General features: G+C 33.8%; 1 protein-coding gene across 7 annotated transcripts in view; it reads right to left on the bottom strand.

Moving 5' to 3' along the window:
• Positions 1–22,912, bottom strand: part of LOC149796109 (uncharacterized) — an 89,913-nt gene that overhangs the window by 11,394 nt on the left and 55,607 nt on the right. For all 7 annotated transcript variants that reach the window (XM_089966027.1, XM_089966031.1, XM_089966032.1 and 4 more), the window contains 4 exons: positions 20,880–20,908; positions 14,036–14,122; positions 7,297–7,401; positions 2,034–2,138 (listed from right to left, as the gene is read on the bottom strand). In XM_089966027.1, the coding sequence (XP_089822153.1) occupies positions 2,034–2,138; positions 7,297–7,401; positions 14,036–14,122; positions 20,880–20,908 (326 nt within the window). The remainder of the gene's footprint in view (positions 1–2,033; positions 2,139–7,296; positions 7,402–14,035; positions 14,123–20,879; positions 20,909–22,912) is intronic.

The following is a 22,912-nucleotide window of genomic DNA, read 5'->3' as shown; positions in this document are numbered from 1 at the left end:
TGCCCTCGGCGGTTCGAGTCTCGAATTCAGCCAATGTGGGTATGTGAGAAAGCTTGCCAGTAGCTTCTCGTGGGTCAGTGGTTCTTTCTGGGGTTGTCCCGGGTTCTTCCTCCACCATTAATACTGGCTGCCATGCATAGCCCATCGTGTGCTGAAAAATGGCATTAAACCTACAACAACAACAACAACAGCATTACTTCAACAAGAATATCATGAACAGCACAATATGTACCCAACCTGTGTTTAGTTGTCTTCTAGGTACTACAAGGGTTATGTGGCATCAATACATCTCAATGATTGGGACCTTTGGTCAGGTACATGGTCTTCACAAATCTTATGCAGAAACGATATATATCATATCAGACTTACCATGACCATGACCTCTTAACCCTTAAACCCTAGAATCTATGTTGTATCATTACTCTAAATGCAAGCCATCCACACACAAAGTTTTATCAACAAACTTACTTTAGAACAACAGTTATTTTGCAAACCCATCATCAAGTCTGAACAACCTTGACCTTTAACCTTTGAATTGCCAAATCAGAGCTTTCTCAATACCTAAAGGACAAACCTTCCACAACCTTTGGTCAAGATATGTACTCTAGAATTGAAGTTATTCAACAAAACCAACTTATTCTTGAGCCACAATGGTTTTGACCTTTGATCTTTTGACCCAAAGCTTAACAGGTCTCTTCCATACCTTAAATACAAGTTCACCATCACTAAAGTTCTGGAACTCGGAGGGATCTTGACTTTTGATCCTAATATCAACAAGCTTCTCTCTTAACCCATGTCCAAATCAATTGCAATCATGGTAACTATAGCTGGCATAGAACCTGTGTAGCAACAATTTAACTTCTTTCTGACACTGGAAGCTTGACCTTTGCCCATTTAGGCAACCAACAAAATTTTTCTTCCTTATAACATTCACAAGCCATTCACAAAGTTTGGTAATTCTATATGCTGGACAACTCAATATATTGTTAAAAAACAAAACAAAGACAATTGGCAATGTACATAATAGAAAATATTGCATATTTAAATGTGCAGTCATATAATTTGGTGGTGTCCTTGATACTATATCAGTTTAAAAATAACCTTCCTCAAAAAATTTCAGACCAAAAGGAGTTCCTCCAGCAATTTATATTGCATTGTCAAGTTCAACATGACTTGGCAGTTCCAAGAGTCTGAATGACAAGATGTTTCTGACACCCAAAATCTAAGAAACAAATTTACTCCCTAACATTTCTTAAATAAAAATGACGTATATTATTGATTATATAAAGACAATCTAAAGGAACAATCCATAGTGTGTGAACACTAGATGGAGAGTTTAAAATAAAACTACACCTACATATTGTACAAGTGCATTTAGAAGAAGTATGTGTACTATAGTTTCCACTTGATTATTATCCAAATGCTGCTTGTAACATATATAAGTAAGAAACATGAACAAAATCTGAACAAAACCTAACTTATGAGGCTCTAAATGGACATTAATCTTTTGCACAAAACACTTCTAAACATCAATTGCACACACTGAACTTTGACCGCCCCCCGCCCCCAAATTAAAATAGGGTTCTTCTTTATATCGTAAGTAAGCAAGTCATAGTGTTTGGCAACTGTAGAGGCTGGACAACTCAAGTTTCTTTCAACAAATATAACTGGAAATGGATGGATGGACAGACAAAACATAACATGCTCCACCTTATGGCCACCATATACAAATTTGATACACCTGTATATTTCAATGTGCAGTCCTATAAATTGGTGATGTCCTTGATATTGTATCATTTTTTAAAACATCTTCCTGAAACATTTGCTGACAAGGAGTACCTCTAGCAATGTATATCGCATTGTTGAGTTCAACATGACTTAGCAGTTCCAAGAGTGTAGATGACAAAATGTTTTAGACATTCCAAATCTAAGAAATAAATTTACTCCTAACATTTCTTAAATAAAAATGATAAAGACATCTACACAATTTACATTAAAATGCTGCTCAAGGCAACTTTCTTACTGAAACTTACAGTGATATCTTCCATCAACTGATCTGATTTTTGTGGAACATTCTGTTCTCTGGATGGAGTGGTTGCAGGCAACATAGGACCAGATGCAGAATTTATCTCTTCTTCCTGAATTTACATAAATTAGAAAACATACACAGTTGATAGAGTAAGTCAATTAGGACCAAATCTATATCATCAGCACAAAACCATCATTGATGTAGGCTTCTTTGTTAAGAAAAACATATGATGAAGTATATTTTATAGACTACAGTAATGAGCTGGACACTGTGACCCCCCCAAAAATGGGGTTCTTCTTTATACAATAAGTAAGCAATCCACAAAGTCTGGTAAGTGCTGACGATGGACAATTCAAGTTATTTTTGTAAAAATAAAATTGTAAATGCATGGACAGACAGACAAGACATACAGTATTTTGGTTATATATTGCATAATACATACATTAATTTGGTTATACACTGCAAAGTTCAATGATTGTTGTAATATTTGTGCACAAAGACAGCACATGTGACTGAGAAATTTATACGGTAGTTTGTTTTACAAAATAACTACTTTAACATAATGACACAGAAGCATCTTTGAGTGCTATATTTAGACTGCAATCATCAAGTGTAGCAGCATGGCACCACAAAGCAAAAATCTGTCACATGAACAGAAACATGATATTGCATTTATATGAGAATAATTTCACTGACAGGAACATACAGAAAGTAACAGGATTATTCAGGCCTAGGATTCAGAACATTCTGAAAAGATTTGTTGAATAATTTCATAGTTAAAATATGATTCAAAGTAGGAGGCCAAAAATCGGTGGTGAGAGATATGATCATGTACTTTGTTGTCTGGAGATTAAAAACTAGGCATAGACTTTAGATGACCTAACTTTAGAATTTCATGATACAATGTCAATACCTGTTTTACAGATTACTGTCAAGAGGAAATTAAGATGGTATGAAGTTTGAAGACATGCAGTTCAAAAGAGGACCACAATCTCTAACAAAATTGCCAGTGCCATGTTTCATGGTGCCATGAGCAATGAAACTGGACTGTTGAGAGAAACTGGTCCAATATCATTTTCAGTGAAGATACAATGGTTACACTAGTCCAGGAGGAGAAGGTAGTTGGGTGGTAAAAAGCCAATAAGCAATGGAGACCAGAACATTTAGGCATACACAGTAGTCATTCTCCCCATATTTCCAGTATGTTTTGGCTGTATAACTTTCACCTGACTCAATATACTCACACCTGTTGAATGAATGATCCATTCAGAGAGGTATATAAATATATTGGATCAGAATTTATGGCATTTTTTTGTTGTCAAAGAATTTCCAGACTAGGGGGTGGATTTGTTAAGAAAATAACTGTCCTGTGTATGTATCCTGAAGTACAAATCAATGAAAAGGAGACCATCCCAATAAAAAGCCAAAGAATATTCAGACTATTCCTTGGCAATCACATACACCAGATATAAAAATCACTGAAAATGTATGGAGGACAATTAAAACAAATCTTGCAAATGATTGACTGGAATTAAAAGTAAAGGTTATTTCATCAATCCTGTCAATGATATTTGGTATTCAGTGGATCAGGTTCATACAAGACACCTACATGAGATTTACCTAAGTAGCTACAGTCCATCATAAAAGCAATGAGATCAATTATGAAATACTAGAACTTGTATAATTTTCTCCTTAATTTCAATGGTACCATATTTTACATTACAACAGAATCAGTACTACACTAGCAATGCAATGCTATGTGGCTACTCACTCATTGCCTGCTACTGTATGTGTGCTTGAGCAAGCTTTATCCTAACTCCAAGGGCAATACATCTGTAATGCTTGGTTGAGATTTTATCATGTTGAAGCCATTTCTTTTTTCAGTTAAAGTGGTCCTAACATTGAACCTTTTGAAACTGAAATTGCTATCTTTCTTCTTTAGCAAGCTACCCATAAAGTTTAGACCATCCTGAACTCAAGTTATTGTTTGGAAATCATTTTTCTTCTTTCAGTCAGTGACATTTTCACCCCAAACTAATCATCAGGCTTTATCCTTCAAGTGCAAACAATCAGTCAATGACATTTTCACCCCAAAATAATCAGGCTTTTTCGTTCAAGTGCAAACAATCTACAAGTTTTGGTCCTGGTCTGTAAAGGAAAACTAATGTTATTGTGTGCACACTATTTTCCTAGTTATATTCAGAGTAATCTTGAGCTTTAATCTTTCCATCCTAAAATCAATAGGTTTTCTTACCTACCTGCAAGAAATGCACAAAGTTTGGAGTCTGCAATATGAAACAAATGTTAACGTGAAGAAATAATATTTCTTCTTTCAGATACAGTGACCTCAACCTCTGACCTTAAACCTCAAGGTCCATAGGCTTCTTCATTATCCAAAGTGCAATCCATCCAAAAAGCTTGGTCTAGGTTTGCGAGTGTTAACTACTGTTATTGTACAAAAAACATTTTTTCTTTCAGATATAGTAATCTTTTCCTCTGACCTTCTAGACTGCTTCTGATATTTTTGTTATAATTAGCATCATGAGTCCTATATCCACCCTTTATTTACTTGAAAGATTATGTCATAATAGAGTGCATAAGTAAACAGTTCATTAATCCCATTTGTCAAAGATTACACTAGTAAATGGTAAAGCGTGCATGGTAGACTATGTGTACCAGCATTAACAACACTGTATTCACTAGTAAATGGTAAAGCGTGCATGGTAGACTATGTGTACCAGCATTAACAACACTGTATTCACTAGTAAATGGTAAAGCGTGCATGGTAGACTATGTGTACCAGCATTAACAACACTGTATTCACTAGTAAATGGTAAAGCGTGCATGGTAGACTATGTGTACCAGCATTAACAACACTGTATTCACTAGTCAATGGTAAAGCGTGCATGGTAGACTATGTGTACCAGCATTAACAACACTGTATTCACTAGTAAATGGTAAAGCGTGCATGGTAGACTATGTGTACCAGCATTAACAACACTGTATTCACTAGTAAATGGTAAAGCGTGCATGGTAGACTATGTGTACCAGCATTAACAACAGTGTATTTCAGGCAATGTGTGAATATCTGAGCATCATTTTCAAAAAGCAGAAAAATAAAAAAATGAATGTACCCAATCAGGAGGTAATTTGTTTGTTGTCACCATTTATCATCTCTTAATTTTAAGACTGAAATACCATATCATTCTTGCAATACCACTGCCATCTCATCGTTGTCCTCGGCGGTTCGAGTCTCGAATTCAGCCAATGTGGGTATGTGAGAAAGCTTGCCAGTAGCTTCTCGTGGGTCAGTGGTTCTTTCTGGGGTTGTCCCGGGTTCTTCCTCCACCATTAATACTGGCTGCCATGCATAGCCCATCGTGTGCTGAAAAATGGCATTAAACCTACAACAACAACAACAACAGCATTACTTCAACAAGAATATCATGAACAGCACAATATGTACCCAACCTGTGTTTAGTTGTCTTCTAGGTACTACAAGGGTTATGTGGCATCAATACATCTCAATGATTGGGACCTTTGGTCAGGTACATGGTCTTCACAGATCTTATGCAGAAATGATATATATCATATCAGACTTACCATGACCATGACCTCTTAACCCTTAAATCCTAGAATCTATGTTGTATCATTACTCTAAATGCAAGCCATCCACACACAAAGTTTTATCAACAAACTTACTTTAGAACAACAGTTATTTTGCAAACCCATCATCAAGTCTGAACAACCTTGACCTTTAACCTTTGAATTGCCAAATCAGAGCTTTCTCAATACCTAAAGGACAAACCTTCCACAACCTTTGGTCAAGATATGTACTCTAGAATTGAAGTTATTCAACAAAACCAACTTATTCTTGAGCCACAATGGTTTTGACCTTTGATCTTTTGACCCAAAGCTTAACAGGTCTCTTCCATACCTTAAATACAAGTTCACCATCACTAAAGTTCTGGAACTCGGAGGGATCTTGACTTTTGATCCTAATATCAACAAGCTTCTCTCTTAACCCATGTCCAAATCAATTGCAATCATGGTAACTATAGCTGGCGTAGAACCTGTGTAGCAACAATTTAACTTCTTTCTGACACTGGAAGCTTGACCTTTGCCCATTTAGGCAACCAACAAAATTTTTCTTCCTTATAACATTCACAAGCCATTCACAAAGTTTGGTAATTATATATGCTGGACAACTCAATATATTGTTAAAAAACAAAACAAAGACAATTGGCAATGTACATAATAGAAAATATTGCATATTTAAATGTGCAGTCATATAATTTGGTGGTGTCCTTGATACTATATCAGTTTAAAAATAACCTTCCTCAAAAAATTTCAGACCAAAAGGAGTTCCTCCAGCAATTTATATTGCATTGTCAAGTTCAACATGACTTGGCAGTTCCAAGAGTCTGAATGACAAGATGTTTCTGACACCCAAAATCTAAGAAACAAATTTACTCCCTAACATTTCTTAAATAAAAATGACGTATATTATTGATTATATAAAGACAATCTAAAGGAACAATCCACAGTGTGTGAACACTAGATGGAGAGTTTAAAATAAAACTACACCTACATATTGTACAAGTACATTTAGAAGAAGTATGTGTACTATAGTTTCCACTTGATTATTATCCAAATGCTGCTTGTAACATATATAAGTAAGAAATATGAACAAAATCTGAACAAAACCTAACTTATGAGGCTCTAAATGGACATTAATCTTTTGCACAAAACACTTCTAAACATCAATTGCACACCCTGAACTTTGACCGCCCCCCGCCCCCAAATTAAAATAGGGTTCTTCTTTATATCGTAAGTAAGCAAGTCATAGTGTTTGGCAACTGTAGAGGCTGGACAACTCAAGTTTCTTTCAACAAATATAACTGGAAATGGATGGATGGACAGATAAAACATAACATGCTCCACCTTATGGCCACCATATACAAATTTGATACACCTGTATATTTCAATGTGCAGTTCTATAAATTGGTGATGTCCTTGATATTGTATCATTTTTTAAAACATCTTCCTGAAACATTTGCTGACAAGGAGTACCTCTAGCAATGTATATCGCATTGTTGAGTTCAACATGACTTAGCAGTTCCAAGAGTGTAGATGACAAGATGTTTTAGACATTCCAAATCTAAGAAATAAATTTACTCCTAACATTTCTTAAATAAAAATGATAAAGACATCTACACAATTTACATTAAAATGCTGCTCAAGGCAACTTTCTTACTGAAACTTACAGTGATATCTTCCATCAACTGATCTGATTTTTGTGGAACATTCTGTTCTCTGGATGGAGTGGTTGCAGGCAACATAGGACCAGATGCAGAATTTATCTCTTCTTCCTGAATTTACATAAATTAGAAAACATACACAGTTGATAGAGTAAGTCAGTTAGGACCAAATCTATATCATCAGCACAAAACCATCATTGATGTAGGCTTCTTTGTTAAGAAAAACATATGATGAAGTATATTTTATAGACTACAGTAATGAGCTGGACACTGTGACCCCCCAAAAATGGGGTTCTTCTTTATACAATAAGTAAGCAATCCACAAAGTCTGGTAAGTGCTGACGATGGACAATTCAAGTTATTTTTGTAAAAATAAAATTGTAAATGCATGGACAGACAGACAAGACATACAGTATTTTGGTTATATATTGCATAATACATACATTAATTTGGTTATACACTGCAAAGTTCAATGATTGTTGTAATATTTGTGCACAAAGACAGCACATGTGACTGAGAAATTTATACGGTAGTTTGTTTTACAAAATAACTACTTTAACATAATGACACAGAAGCATCTTTGAGTGCTATATTTAGACTGCAATCATCAAGTGTAGCAGCATGGCACCACAAAGCAAAAAGCTGTCACATGAACAGAAACATGATATTGCATTTATATGAGAATAATTTCACTGACAGGAACATACAGAAAGTAACAGGATTATTCAGGCCTAGGATTCAGAACATTCTGAAAAGATTTGTTGAACAATTTCATAGTTAAACTATGATTCAAAGTAGGAGGCCAAAAATCGGTGGTGAGAGATATGATCATGTACTTTGTTGTCTGGAGCTTAAAAACTAGGCATAGACTTTAGATGACCTAACTTTAGAATTTCATGATACAATGTCAATACCTGTTTTACAGATTACTGTCAAGAGGAAATTAAGATGGTATGAAGTTTGAAGACATGCAGTTCAAAAGAGGACCACAATCTCTAACAAAATTGCCATTGCCATGTTTCATGGTGCCATGAGCAATGAAACTGGACTGTTGAGAGAAACTGGTCCAATATCATTTTCAGTGAAGATACAATGGTTACACTAGTCCAGGAGGAGAAGGTAGTTGGGTGGTAAAAAGCCAATAAACAATGGAGACCAGAACATTTAGGCATACACAGTAGTCATTCTCCCCATATTTCCAGTATGTTTTGGCTGTATAACTTTCACCTGACTCAATATACTCACACCTGTTGAATGAATGATCCATTCAGAGAGGTATATAAATATATTGGATCAGAATTTATGGCATTTTTTTGTTGTCAAAGAATTTCCAGACTAGGGGGTGGATTTGTTAAGAAAATAACTGTCCTGTGTATGTATCCTGAAGTACAAATCAATGAAAAGGAGACCATCTCAATAAAAAGCCAAAGAATATTCAGACTATTCCTTGGCAATCACATACACCAGATATAAAAATCACTGAAAATGTATGGAGGACAATTAAAACAAATCTTGCAAAAGATTGACTGGAATTAAAAGTAAAGGTTATTTCATCAATCCTGTCAATGATATTTGGTATTCAGTGGATCAGGTTCATACAAGACACCTACATGAGATTTACCTAAGTAGCTACAGTCCATCATAAAAGCAATGAGATCAATTATGAAATACTAGAACTTGTATAATTTTCTCCTTAATTTCAATGGTACCATATTTTACATTACAACAGAATCAGTACTACACTAGCAATGCAATGCTATGTGGCTACTCACTCATTGCCTGCTACTGTATGTGTGCTTGAGCAAGCTTTATCCTAACTCCAAGGGCAATACATCTGTAATGCTTGGTTGAGATTTTATCATGTTGAAGCCATTTCTTTTTTCAGTTAAAGTGGTCCTAACATTGAACCTTTTGAAACTGAAATTGCTTTCTTTCTTCTTTAGCAAGCTACCCATAAAGTTTAGACCATCTTGAACTCAAGTTATTGTTTGGAAATCATTTTTCTTCTTTCAGTCAGTGACATTTTCACCCCAAACTAATCAGGCTTTATCCTTCAAGTGCAAACAATCAGTCAATGACATTTTCACCCCAAACTAATCAGGCTTTTTCGTTCAAGTGCAAACAATCTACAAGTTTTGGTCCTGGTCTGTAAAGGAAAACTAATGTTATTGTGTGCACACTATTTTCCTAGTTATATTCAGAGTAATCTTGAGCTTTAATCTTTCAATCCTAAAATCAATAGGTTTTCTTACCTACCTGCAAGAAATGCACAAAGTTTGGAGTCTGCAATATGAAACAAATGTTAACGTGAAGAAATAATATTTCTTCTTTCAGATACAGTGACCTCAACCTCTGACCTTAAACCTCAAGGTCCATAGGCTTCTTCATTATCCAAAGTGCAATCCATCCAAAAAGCTTGGTCTAGGTTTGCGAGTGTTAACTACTGTTATTGTACAAAAAACATTTTTTCTTTCAGATATAGTAATCTTTTCCTCTGACCTTCTAGACTGCTTCTGATATTTTTGTTATAATTAGCATCGTGAGTCCTATATCCACCCTTTATTTACTTGAAAGATTATGTCATAATAGAGTGCATAAGTAAACAGTTCATTAATCCCATTTGTCAAAGATTACACTAGTAAATGGTAAAGCGTGCATGGTAGACTATGTGTACCAGCATTAACAACACTGTATTCACTAGTAAATGGTAAAGCGTGCATGGTAGACTATGTGTACCAGCATTAACAACACTGTATTCACTAGTAAATTGTAAAGCGTGCATGGTAGACTATGTGTACCAGCATTAACAACACTGTATTCACTAGTAAATGGTAAAGCGTGCATGGTAGACTATGTGTACCAGCATTAACAACACTGTATTCACTAGTAAATGGTAAAGCGTGCATGGTAGACTATGTGTACCAGCATTAACAACACTGTATTCACTAGTAAATGGTAAAGCGTGCATGGTAGACTATGTGTACCAGCATTAACAACAGTGTATTTCAGGCAATGTGTGAGTATCTGAGCATCATTTTCAAAAAGCAGAAAAATAAAAAAATGAATGTGCCCAATCAGGAGTTAATTTGTTTGTTGTCACCATTTATCATCTCTTAATTTTAAGACCGAAATACCATATCATTCTTGCAATACCACTGCCATCTCATCGTTGTCCTCGGCGGTTCAAGTCTCGAATTCAGCCAATGTGGGTATGTGAGAAAGCTTGCCAGTAGCTTCTCGTGGGTCAGTGGTTCTTTCTGGGGTTGTCCCGGGTTCTTCCTCCACCATTAATACTGGCTGCCATGCATAGCCTATCGTGTGCTGAAAAATGGCATTAAACCTACAACAACAACAACAACAACAGCATTACTTCAACAAGAATATCATGAACAGCACAATTATGTACCCACCCTGTGGATACTTGTCTTCTAGGTACTAGAAGGGTATGTGGCATCAATGCACCTCAATGATTGGGACCTTTGGTCAGGTACATGTCTTAACAAATTTTATGCAGAAACGATATATATCATATCAGACTTACCATGACCATGACCTCTTAACCCTTAAACCCTAGAATCTATGTTGTATCATTACAACAGGTTATTTCTGGAGCTTAAAAACCATGCATTGACTTTAGATGACCTAACTTTAGAATTTCATGATACAATGTCAGTACCTGTTTTACGGAATATTGTCAAGAGGAAATTAAGATGGTATGAAGTTTGAAGATGTGCAGTTCAGAAGAGGACCACAATCTCTAACAAAATTGCCAGTGCCATGTTTCATGGTGCCATGAGCAACGAAACTGGACTGTTGAGAGAAACTGGTCCAATATCATTTTCAGTGAAGATACAATGGTTACATTAGTCCAGGAGGAGAAGGTAGTTGGGTGGTAAAAAGCCAATAAGAAATGGAGACCAGAACATTTAGGCATACACAGTAGTCATTCTCCCCATAAATCATTTCCAGTATGTTTTGGCTGTATAACTTTCACCTGACTCAATATACTCACACCTGTTGAATGAATGATCCATTCAGAGAGGTATATAAATATATTGGATCAGAATTTATGGCATTTTGTTGTCAAAGAATTTCCAGACTAGGGGGTGGATTTGTTAAGAAAATAACTGTCCTGTGTATGTATCCTGAAGTACAAATCAATGAAAAGGAGACCATCTCAATAAAAAGTCAAAGAATATTCAGACTATTCCTTGGCAATCACATATACCAGATATAAAAATCACTGAAAATGTATGGAGGACAATTAAAACAAATCTTGCAAATGATTGACTGGAATTAAAAGTAAAGGTTATCTCATCAATCCTGTCAATGATATTTGTTATTCAGTGGATCAGGTTCATACAAGACACCTACATGAGATTAACCTAAGTAGCTACAGTCCATCATAAAAACAATGGGATCAATTATGAAATACTAGAACTGGTATAATTTTCTCCCTAATTTCAATGGTACCATATTTTATATTACAACAAAATCAGTATTATGCAAACAATGTCATGTTATGTGGCTACTCACTTATGGCCTGCCACTGTACGTGTGCTTGTAATTGGTGCCTCCTATTACACACCAAATGCATAAAACACTATATTCATTATTGGGGTTCCTAAATCATATTTAAAACCAAGAGTTCATTAGAAGAACCCTTTCTTCATCTCAACTAAATAAAGGATCAGCTTTGTAATGATATGTTTTTTATTTCTCTTTTTTCAAATAATCATGTTCTCCCAAACCCATATATCCTCAATTCTATGTTGACTCATATCTAAACTGGTCCTAGTATTTTGGTATTATTAGCATCTAGAGTACCTTGATCATCTGGCTTTCTGCACAAGGTTTTTTAGCTTGGACTATCTGAATAGCTTGAATACAAATGTAAATCCTCAAAAGAAATCCATAAAATAATCCAGTTAAAGGAGAGAGAGAGAGATTAGTGCACATAATTTTTGTTTTTGTTTTTGTATGTGGTTTTTATTGATTTCATCCAGTATATTAATCTCTCTGTTATGACTCTATGGTTTTAAACAAAGTAACAGAAAAGAGTGAAAACCAACACATTTTGTAAAATTTGACAAATAATATGTATCCCAAAATACAGTAAAAATGTATAAAGAAAAAGGTCTTATGGTATTGTGAATTAAATCCCAAAAAGAATTACAAATAAAAGTCATAATCACTAAAGTATTCCAAAATAAATCCAAGGCTGAAAGTGTTGATGTGCCTATAATGGCCTGTATCATGGTGATGTGCAAACAGTCTGTTGTGCGATAACAATAATAGAATCCAAGACTATATCCTTATTTGAATTTCACAATAAATCTCTATTTCCAAAAATGTTATTTTTAAGCATGAAAAGAATAACCAGAGAAGAATAACTTGAATTAAATAACATGAATAAATAAATTCCAGCCCAAAATGAAAAACTAGATACAATAATAAAACAACTGATTTTGTTCAGATCTTACAGCACAAATGAATAATTTGTCAATAAACAAGATAATATGGTCCTCTACCTGACCTCAGGTCGGAATTAGCTTTTACATAAAAAATTATTACCTAATGGAAAATTTCATTCTGGAAGGTTCCAAAAGTTTCCAAGATACAATCTTGGTTATAATTAGAAGGTCTGTTACATCAATTTTAATATAAAATTTGGTAAACAACAAGTACACAAAACATTTCATGGGGAATTTTCAATGTTCCAGACCAAGACTGAAATGAATATGTTGTTTACAAAAACAAAATCAATGATTCAGGTAGAAAATGAACTTGACTTTTGACAAGGTCAAATCCAAAATACAATTACTGATAGCATATAATGAATAAAAACACAAAAAAATGCAAATTAAATACACATAACACTCTCACTCTTCAAGTTTCAATCACTGACTGAAACACACACACATACACACACACACACACACACACACATATATATAATTGATGATTTAAACACATTCTAAAGGAACAATCCATACTGCATGAAAACTAAATGAAGAGTTTAAGATAAAACTACACCTACATATTGTACAAGTGCATGTAGAAGAAGTACATGTGCTATACTTTCCACTTGATTATTAACCAAATGCTGCTTGTAACATATATAAGTAAGAATTATGAACAAGATCTGAGCAAAACCCAACTTATGAGGCACTCAATGGAAGCTAATCTTTTGCACAAAACACTTCAAAACATTGATTAGACACCTTGACCTTTGGCCTATTAACAACCCTCCCACCAAAAGAAAGAGATAGAGTTCTTCTTTACACCATAAGAAAGAAAGTCATAAAGTTTGGTGATTGTAGAAGCTGGACAACTCAAGTTATTTCTCAAAAAATATAATTGGAAATGTATGAATGGACAGACAAAACATAGTATACTCCACCTTATGGCCACCATATACAAATTTGATACACCTATATATTTCAATGTGCAGTCCTATAAATTGGTGATGTCCTTGATACCGTATCATTTTTTAAAAAATCTTTTTGAAAAATTTGCTGACAAGGAGTACCTTCAGCAATGTATATTGCATTGTTGAGTTCAACACGACTTAGCAGTTCCAAAAGTGTAGATGACAAGATGTTTTTGACATCCCAAATCTAAGAAATAAATTTACTCCCTAACATTTCATAAATAATAACAATAAAAACACCTGCAGAATTTACATTAAAATGCTACTAAAGGAGATTTTCTTACTCAAGCTTACCATAAAATCTAGCATTACCTGATGTGGTGTTTGTGAAAGAGGCTGTTCTCTGGATGGTGTGGTTGCAGGCAACATAGGACTAGATGCAGAATTTATCTCTTCTTCCTGAATTCACATAATACAGAAAATACATACAGGTGATAAAGAAGTCAATAAGGACCAAAATCTATATCACCAGCACATAACCATCATTGGTGTAGGCTTCTTTATTGAGAAAAATGTACATTTTCTAAACTACAGTAATGAGTATTAAGTGAGTAGACTATGTACATTGGATAAGTCATTGGTTGTTGTATACTTGCACACAAAGACACCACCAGGACTTTGATATTTACAAGGCTGTTTGCATACAAATTATCTACTTTAAAATAGTGACACAGAGGCATCATTGAGTGTGATATTTAGACTGCAAGTGTCAACTGTAGTAGTATGGAAACTCAAAGCAAAGTGCTGTCACATCAGCAGAAACATGATATTGTGTTTATATGACAATAGTTTCACTGGCAGGAATATAAATAAAGTAACATGCATATTCAGGTCCATAATTAGAAGTTCTGAAAAGATTTGTTGAACAATTTCATAGTGAAAATATGATACAAAGTGTGAGGCCAAAAATCAGTGGTGAGAGATATGATCATGTACTTTGCTCTCCGGTCACAAGAACTGTGGACAAACTTTAGATGATCTAACTTCAGAATTTCATAATACAATATCAGCACCTGTTTTTCAGAGTACTGTCAAGAGAAAATTGTGATGTTATGAAGTCAGAAGATGTGCAGTTCAAGCAAAATTGCCAGTGCCATGTTTCATGGTGCCATGAGCAATGAAACCACACTTCAGGGAGATACTGGTCCCAAAAAAATTTCAATGATGAGACAATGGTTATGTTAGCCAATGAAAAGAAGGTATGTGGGTTGTAAAAAGCCAATGAGGAATGGAGACCAGAATAATAAGGTTAGTACAGTAGTCATTCTCCACAAAATTTCTGAAGCACTTAAACAACAAACACAACTTATCAAGTGTTATGTATATTTAATTTAATTGTTTCTTTGTCAGTTTAAAGCAAAATGTATTTCAATACATTGCTATTGTAATGTAACATTGTATGTTGGACCTGACCTTGTCTGAAATTTAGTTAAATTCTGCTTGTCCTGACAGGCTTTTTAAAATAATGTTTTATTTAATTTTATGTCAACAACAAATACATAGCTAAATTATGATTGATGTGTATGATTTAATATCAGGATTATTATTCAGGTAAACAGGGAGTAAATATATTTATTTGGGTCAGATTTTTTGAATTTCCTAAGTGAATTTTACAGAGTATTGTGCTGTAAGTAAAAAAAGCTTCATTAGATCATTCTAGAAGGTTGTTTTCCATTAGGTAATTTTTTTTATAGAAAATGCTCATTGTGACTTGAGGTCAAGTAGAGAACTATATAATCTTGTAATTGTTAGGACTTGGTCATTCATGCTTTCACATCTAGCCCCTTCAAGTTGTATTATGTTGTAAACAAATTGGGATAAATTTTATTTTCTTCAAATTACTGAATTCAAGTGATTATATTTTCTGAAAATACAAAAGTGCTCTGAAAAAATTCTTGGATAAAGACATTTCACTGGAATTTTTAGTATATTCAAACCCGCAATTATATTACTGTCATTTAACAAAAGACTGCTGACACATCGTAGCTATAACAGACACGTCATCAACTTCAGTTTGGGATCTCTTCAAGACTTGTTCTAAGTTTTATTCAGGACTTTATATTATATAAGGACTTGTGTCTGTAATTCTTGGATTACTTTGGGATTTAATTCACAATACTTTAAATTCTTTTTTTCTCATTTTCACTTTGTATTCTAGGGAAATAAATAATTTGTTATTGGAGGCTCATCCAGGATAAAAAAGTTTACTAAAATATTTCAGAAAAGTTTATTTTTGAAATTTATTCCCCTAGTTTCAGAATTTTTAAAATCACAAGTATTATTTCACATTTTAGAAATCTTTAGTGAAATCAACAAGCTTTTAACAATGTCATCTAAAGTGGAGATCTTTTTTTCAAATGCTAGCCAGAAGCAGTTAGACTCTTGAAAAAAGATGAATTATTTCAGCTTGCTAGTAAACATGCTCTTTCTCAGGCAAAGCTTCTTTAACGAAGCAAGAAATAAAAAATATTTTGGTCCAATATTTGGTTGAAAAGAAGTTTTTGGATAAAAGTGCTTTGGAATTGATTAGTAAGTCTGAATCAGACTCTAACATACAAGAAAAGTAATTAAAATCAAAATACAAGATGGAATTAGAGTTATGAAAGCTTGAGATGCAAGAAAAACAGATGCAGTTAGATAAAGAGGAACGAGAGAGGAAAATGAAAATGCAGTTGCAGAAAGAAGAAGACTAAATGTAAATGCAACCGGAGAAAGATGAGAGAGAGACAAATGCAAATGCAGTAAGAAAAGAAACACAGAGAATTGCCGAGAGAAAGAGAGAAGGAAGAAATGGAATATCAATTTAGATTAAAAGAATTAGAGCTGGCAAGTGAAAAGCACACCCCCACTTTACATACAACTTCAAGTTTTGATGTTCCTAAGAATATTAGGTCAGTGCCACCTTTTGGAGAAAAAGTAGTAGATAAATATTTTCCTCATTTTGAAAAAATTACTGAAAATTCTAAACGGCCAAGTGAGCATATAACACAATGGAAATTAATCTTTTGTAAAAACAATGCCTCAGAACATGGACTGGATATCTGAATTCTTGTAAAATCATCGAAACCTTACTAATTTTTATGTCCTGATGTGCATACTCTGAATTAAAATGGTACTAGATATCAAGTCCCTTCAAAGGTCTATGGCAAATGTACTTGAAATAGTGACAAGCAATTACTTAACCAGACTGCTTTATTTTCTGTCAAATCTAGCACATGAAAATTACTATATAATGAATCAAACAAAGCCAACATTGAGCATGGGCTGTAGTCATATGGAATGCTGAAAAAATAATACTTGACTAAAAGCTGTTATTGTCAGAAGGTGGAATGTGGAGATTCATCAATTATGTTTATCTTATCAGATTAATTATATGTTCTAACAACGGGATTAAGTTAAGGCTTTCAGACAATGACAGAAGAAAATGCCACTGTAAATAGTCTGTGCATAAGTTGGTTCAGATTTCTCAATATGCCATTATAGTAACACTGTAAGATAGACACTATTTTTGTTACCAGGGTTCAATTTTTATGTCCCAAGTGGAGCTGGGTACAATAAAAATTCTGTGCCATGGTATACTGCAGAGTTTCTGAACATACTGGGGACCAACAATTTAATGTTCAAGGGCAAGGCCTGACAATTTTTTCATAAAAAAGAAATATATCTGTCAATAGCTGGAACAAATAACATGTACTGATTTATAGCAATATAACAGCATATATTCATTACATTATTTTGAAGAAAAAAAATATTACCATGAGATAAAATAAAATATTTCTCATAGGCAGCCAGCAAACATCCAGCAAACATAAAACACACAATTCAACAGAAAACAAGTCCTATCCTGAAACGTTTGCAGTCCTACAAAAGAATGCATGACTTGACATATTAAACTTCACTAGTAAATAACTAAACAAGAACACTTTTTTCTAACTCTGAAATTGTTCTAAAAATTGACTTGATCTTTCACAACATCCCATTTGGCCTCCATGCTGCCATACAAGACATGTATCAAACATGTAATTAAACACTCAAAAATATAATTATATTTGTAATATTTAAAATCAATTTGTGACAAATATAACTTTTGTACAAAAAAATTGAATTCTTGAATCACGAAAATAAAAACATGCTGTTAATATCATTAACTGTATAACAAGATTACTATAAAACTTCTGCACATTTCTTATTGATGGAAACTACCAATATACTGGTACAGTAAAAAAGTACTGTGATAAGTACCACTGGAAAAAATTCCCATAGTAAACCAGTATATAGCACACCTCTAGTCATAACCATTTGTTTTACCTCAGAAAATATGGCACCGTTTATATCCCATAGTGCTTTCCATAATAGAAAGTAACTGAAAGATTCTAAAACTATCATATTTAGCTGCCATCATGACTACAAAATATTTATATAACCTATGTGATCAAAATGACACTTTTAATGTTAATGGAATTGCTAAAAGTTTCAGTAACATGCATCTGAAAGAATTTAGCTTTCTCAGTTTCAACCAACTTTCATACTAAATGATTAAATGTGACCAAACCTCCATTCTCGACAGCTACACATGGGTGCCATAAAAAGGAAGATTGCTAATTAGCTAATAAAATTAGAGCATTTCAAGGTCATTACCTCAGCTAGATTTTGACCAATCAGTGTTATGAAATTATCTACTCTTTAAATAGATTACAATAGCATGTATTATGTGAAAGTTGGTGGGAATTAGGTAAGACACTTAAAATACTCATTGTTAATGCAAGCTGGCAATTTTTCTTTCTACAAGTAATTATATGTTTATAGAACTGTCTGTTCTCTTTGACATGGCCATGAATCAATAAAACTTGAGTCAACAAAATACCTGCTACTTGTGGCAACTGTAATACTGCCTAAGCTGATGAAAAATTACACAAATTTGACATGCCGTATCTCTTAAATCATCAAATGTCTCACTCATAAAGATGTGTAATAACTTATTGAAAACAGTTTTTTTCTCCACATACAAATGATGCCTAGATTACTTAAAAGTGTCAATACAAATGCAAATGCATTAAAGCATGCATAAGTGAAATTAAAACACAATATGTTCATAATACTTACCAATTCCAAGCTTACATCAGGTACATGTGTAGAAAAAAAAAAACATTTTCTTCACAACATGTTCCAGTCTGACAAGTGAGCAGATTAATCAAATGATATTTATAACTGGCATGCACCAATTGTTAAGTGGTACTGAATTCCCACATTTATTGAGGATAGAAAATGCATTCATAGTCTCAAGGGATGATTCTGCATCTACTCGGTCAAGTGACTAGTAAATAGTAAACTCTTACTTGGCACAACCCATTTTTACCCAATATGACGAGGTGGACAAGTGGTTTTCCTGTTTTTGATATCATGTCTATACAATCAGGACAAAACACTGGTATCAGGAAAAAATCTAGTGTTATCAGAGATGCTGTCTTTATCAAGTATGCTACAGAAATGTCCTATAATGACAACTGCGGCTTAATACTTCCATATTAACCTGACACTTCGTTTAAGAAAAAGAAGGATTAAATTTATCTACTAAAATAATGCTGTCATAATTCTTTGCTTCAGTTGCACCATAGTTACTGAAAGAAGGCATGCTTGACAACATGATGTTGAGCATTATGCAGATGAACAAAAATCACAAATTATCATCATCATTCATTCGTCATGCTATCAGAAACAATTCATTGCCAAAAAGTTATAAACACATTGATCTGCCATTTGTCTGTACTTGGATTTTCAAGAATTTCAGCTTTCATCATTTTTTGTAAATTATATAATTCAAATACCAAAATTATATTTTAAAAAGTTAAATTTCCCAAAGCATTTTTTAAGTATTCACAATTTTAAAAGTTTTAGCATAATTAAGGGAAGACAGAGTGTTAACAAGGTTGTAAATTACATGTAACAATACCAATGCTAAGTTGTAAATTACCTGTAACAATACCAATGCTAAGTTGCCCATGGGTCTTAACTCTAAGACAGAATATGATCATCAATAAACTGGCCTCTTGATGAGATAAAGCATCAAATAAAATGTTAAAATCCAATAATAAAATGTCGTATCTGCCATGTTCACAAAGTTATACATCAAAAGTGACTAGGCCACAATAACCATGGGCAATAACTCAGCTGAATCAAAATTGCCATGGCTCTTGTTAAGACTATGTTTAAATACATCGCAGATGATAAGAAAATTAACTGCAATTTAGGATGTCCCTTTAGAATGTAGCAGCTCTGAGTAATCTGATGTCATAAACATTTGGTCTGGCTTCAACAACATTAATCATCATCCCAAACAAAAACAAAAATACTCCATCATACGTATAACCAAAATATAATACATGTGGGATCAAACCAACAAGTTACCTTACATATATAAAGTTCTTTCAAAATAAAAATGATCTAATTTTTCAAAATCTTATTCTAAAGAAGATTAAGAAAAGTATGTATGTAATACTGTTTATGGCAGTTCAACACAATAGTGACCACATCTGTATATGGTGCCAGCTAAAGTTCCAAAAATGTAAAAATGGATTTCACAAAAATTTTGAACAATAAACCGTTCCAAGTAAGTGCAAACATTAAGAACAACAATATAAAATACAAAACTTAAAGATGCCAAAATTCGGTAAATGTATATAAAAGATAAAAGTATACCTTAAAAAAACATGGTCAGAATTTATTATATATTTTCTTGGGTGGTACATGATCATACAGTTCTTTATGCAATTCATATGGAAATGGGTGGCAGTTGACAAACTCAACAAGAATGTGCTCCACTGTCAGTGGACACTGACTGGGTATGAACTCTGGTCAAGGTTCACCCATCAAGAGATATGCATGAGTCGATTATGTCTATCAGATATGCAGCTGATATGATACCTTATCTACGTGATTTGTTCAATCCAATGGTGGGTTTGATGTTCAACAAATGTGACAAACATGCTGATTTATATAATATTTGAGGTCAGTATATGGAATTTTCCATTCAGAATCAGGTGACTGCAGGGCAGCATTGGCTGCTTTATCTGTTCTTTTATTACTCTTTAAACCAATGTCACAAGACAGCCAACAGTATAGTATAATTTGCCAGACTATACAGACACATCAAACTTACCTGCCTCTTCCTCCTAGTTAAACATCTACCTGGAATTGCATAAAGAGTGAACAATTAACACTGAGAACATTGCTGTGTTATGTATGATTAATTTGTATTGTGTGATGGTGTTTGTCAATGATTATATGTTATGTATATTTAATTTGTGCTGTGTGGATGACCTTGGTCAATAGTTGAGGCAACAGGCTTGCCTGACTACTAACATCTTTTGGTGTTTATTGCAGGGTAAACAACATATTACATAATACTTTTCTATGACTTTAGATTTTATTTTAAGATCATTATTAAGCCTGTTTACAGGTGTCAAGTTCAAGATCTAGCTTTATTTAGCAACTGAAAAATGTTCTGCAAGCAATTTGTTCACAAGTCTTAGGGGAAAATGACCCTCATCATGGATCTGTTATCATTTCACAGCTTTTTATATAAATATTATTTACTTCAGAATTACTCATTCCTATATTAACATCAGTGGAATAAAGTTTAGCTGCCTTCAGATGAGAGGATTTAATTATATACTGAAATTATTCATTGGAATTACAAAAGTGCTCATTGATATAGGAGTAAAACAATATTCTAAAATTATTGTGAAATCATTCAAGGCCATTTTGGATTATACCACTCCAATATGTCAAGATTATTGGCACATTAGCACATTCGAGACTACTGGCACATAAGTACCTTCAATAATGGAATTTAGTCAGAACAACACTGGAACTCATTGGGAATACTCTATACTTTTGGACCTGTCATGGGATTTTTAGGACTATCTGGGATTTAATTCACAATACTGTAAGTTCTTTCTAAATTTTTACATTTTATTCAAGGAAAATAAAAATGTTTTGGCTCTTCACTCTTTTCTGTTACTTACTTTAAGACCACAGAATCATGACAGCTAGTTAGAAATGTATCACATCACATATATGCCCTTGCAATTGTGACACAATCAAAGAACAAAGCTGTAAGTTTATTGGGGGTCATATTTCTGCAAAATTTGGTAGGAAAACAGTGAATTCCAAACTTGATTTTCATGTTCTTAATGTAAGGCCTTGTACTAAATTCAGTGCTATTCTACAAAGGTTTATTTATTTATTTTTAAATCAAACTCTCAGAACAGAGTTACTCTGTTAGTCTTAATAGCCGCACCCCACAAAATCTTAAGCTTAGTACCTGTTTACATAATAATGTTCACTATTATGTCGTCTAACAAACCAAAATCCTAAAAGGGCCTGAAATCCATCACCTTTCAGGGTTCAACACTAACACAGGTCTGCTGGCCAAAGGCCACCTGATTTTCAGAAAGACCACCACTTTGCTAAAGCTGTGTGGTCATCGGGCCTGCTATTTTAAATTGTGGATATTAAAATTATATTTATCCCATGTTATAGGATTGTATATATCTTTCTATTAATTATGAACATGTCAAACACGGTGAAAATTGAAAGAGAAATGTAGTTAAAACAAAGCAAAGATCATGCCTACGCCATTAAACCAAATTACTGTCCTTTGGTCATTTACCATAAATTGTCATTTGGGCACTTACTTTGTTAATCATGTGAGTACATCAAGCGTTTTTGTTATGTGGTTTCACATGTTTGAAAAATATGGACATTTCTTGATTTCTTGATAATGTCTCTCTGCCACCCCTGCTCCCAAACCCCCTTTTAACAGAAGACAAGAAAAATTGTACAATAAAACCTAAAGCAAATGAAAATTCCAAGACACCTGGAAGCAAGAATTTCCGTGGCTAACTCACAAAAAGGAGAACATTTAGATGACATGTTCAGTTTGTTCTGCATATGATATGATTGGGAACATCTGTAAATGGCTGCGAAAAATTTAAAATTGGTACGATCAGAACCCATGACTCATGAGAGAGCCACGAAAGGAATAGCTTAAGAGAGAAAGCTTTGAAGGCAGCCCCTGACTCTTCTGAAGGTGAGAAATCTGTTACATTGCTGAATTAAGGCAGACTTTGAAAAACTCTAGTATGAGTAGGATTCCACCAGGTGGACAGATCATGTCTGAGATCTTCC

This window comes from Sinohyriopsis cumingii, chromosome 7 (genome assembly GCF_028554795.1).
Source record: "Sinohyriopsis cumingii isolate HCF-2022 chromosome 7, ASM2855479v2, whole genome shotgun sequence".
In the NCBI taxonomy this organism is placed as follows: domain Eukaryota; kingdom Metazoa; phylum Mollusca; class Bivalvia; order Unionida; family Unionidae; genus Sinohyriopsis; species Sinohyriopsis cumingii.
The sequence above is the reverse complement of the archived record's forward strand: the minus strand, read 5'-3'. Positions and strand labels throughout refer to the sequence as shown.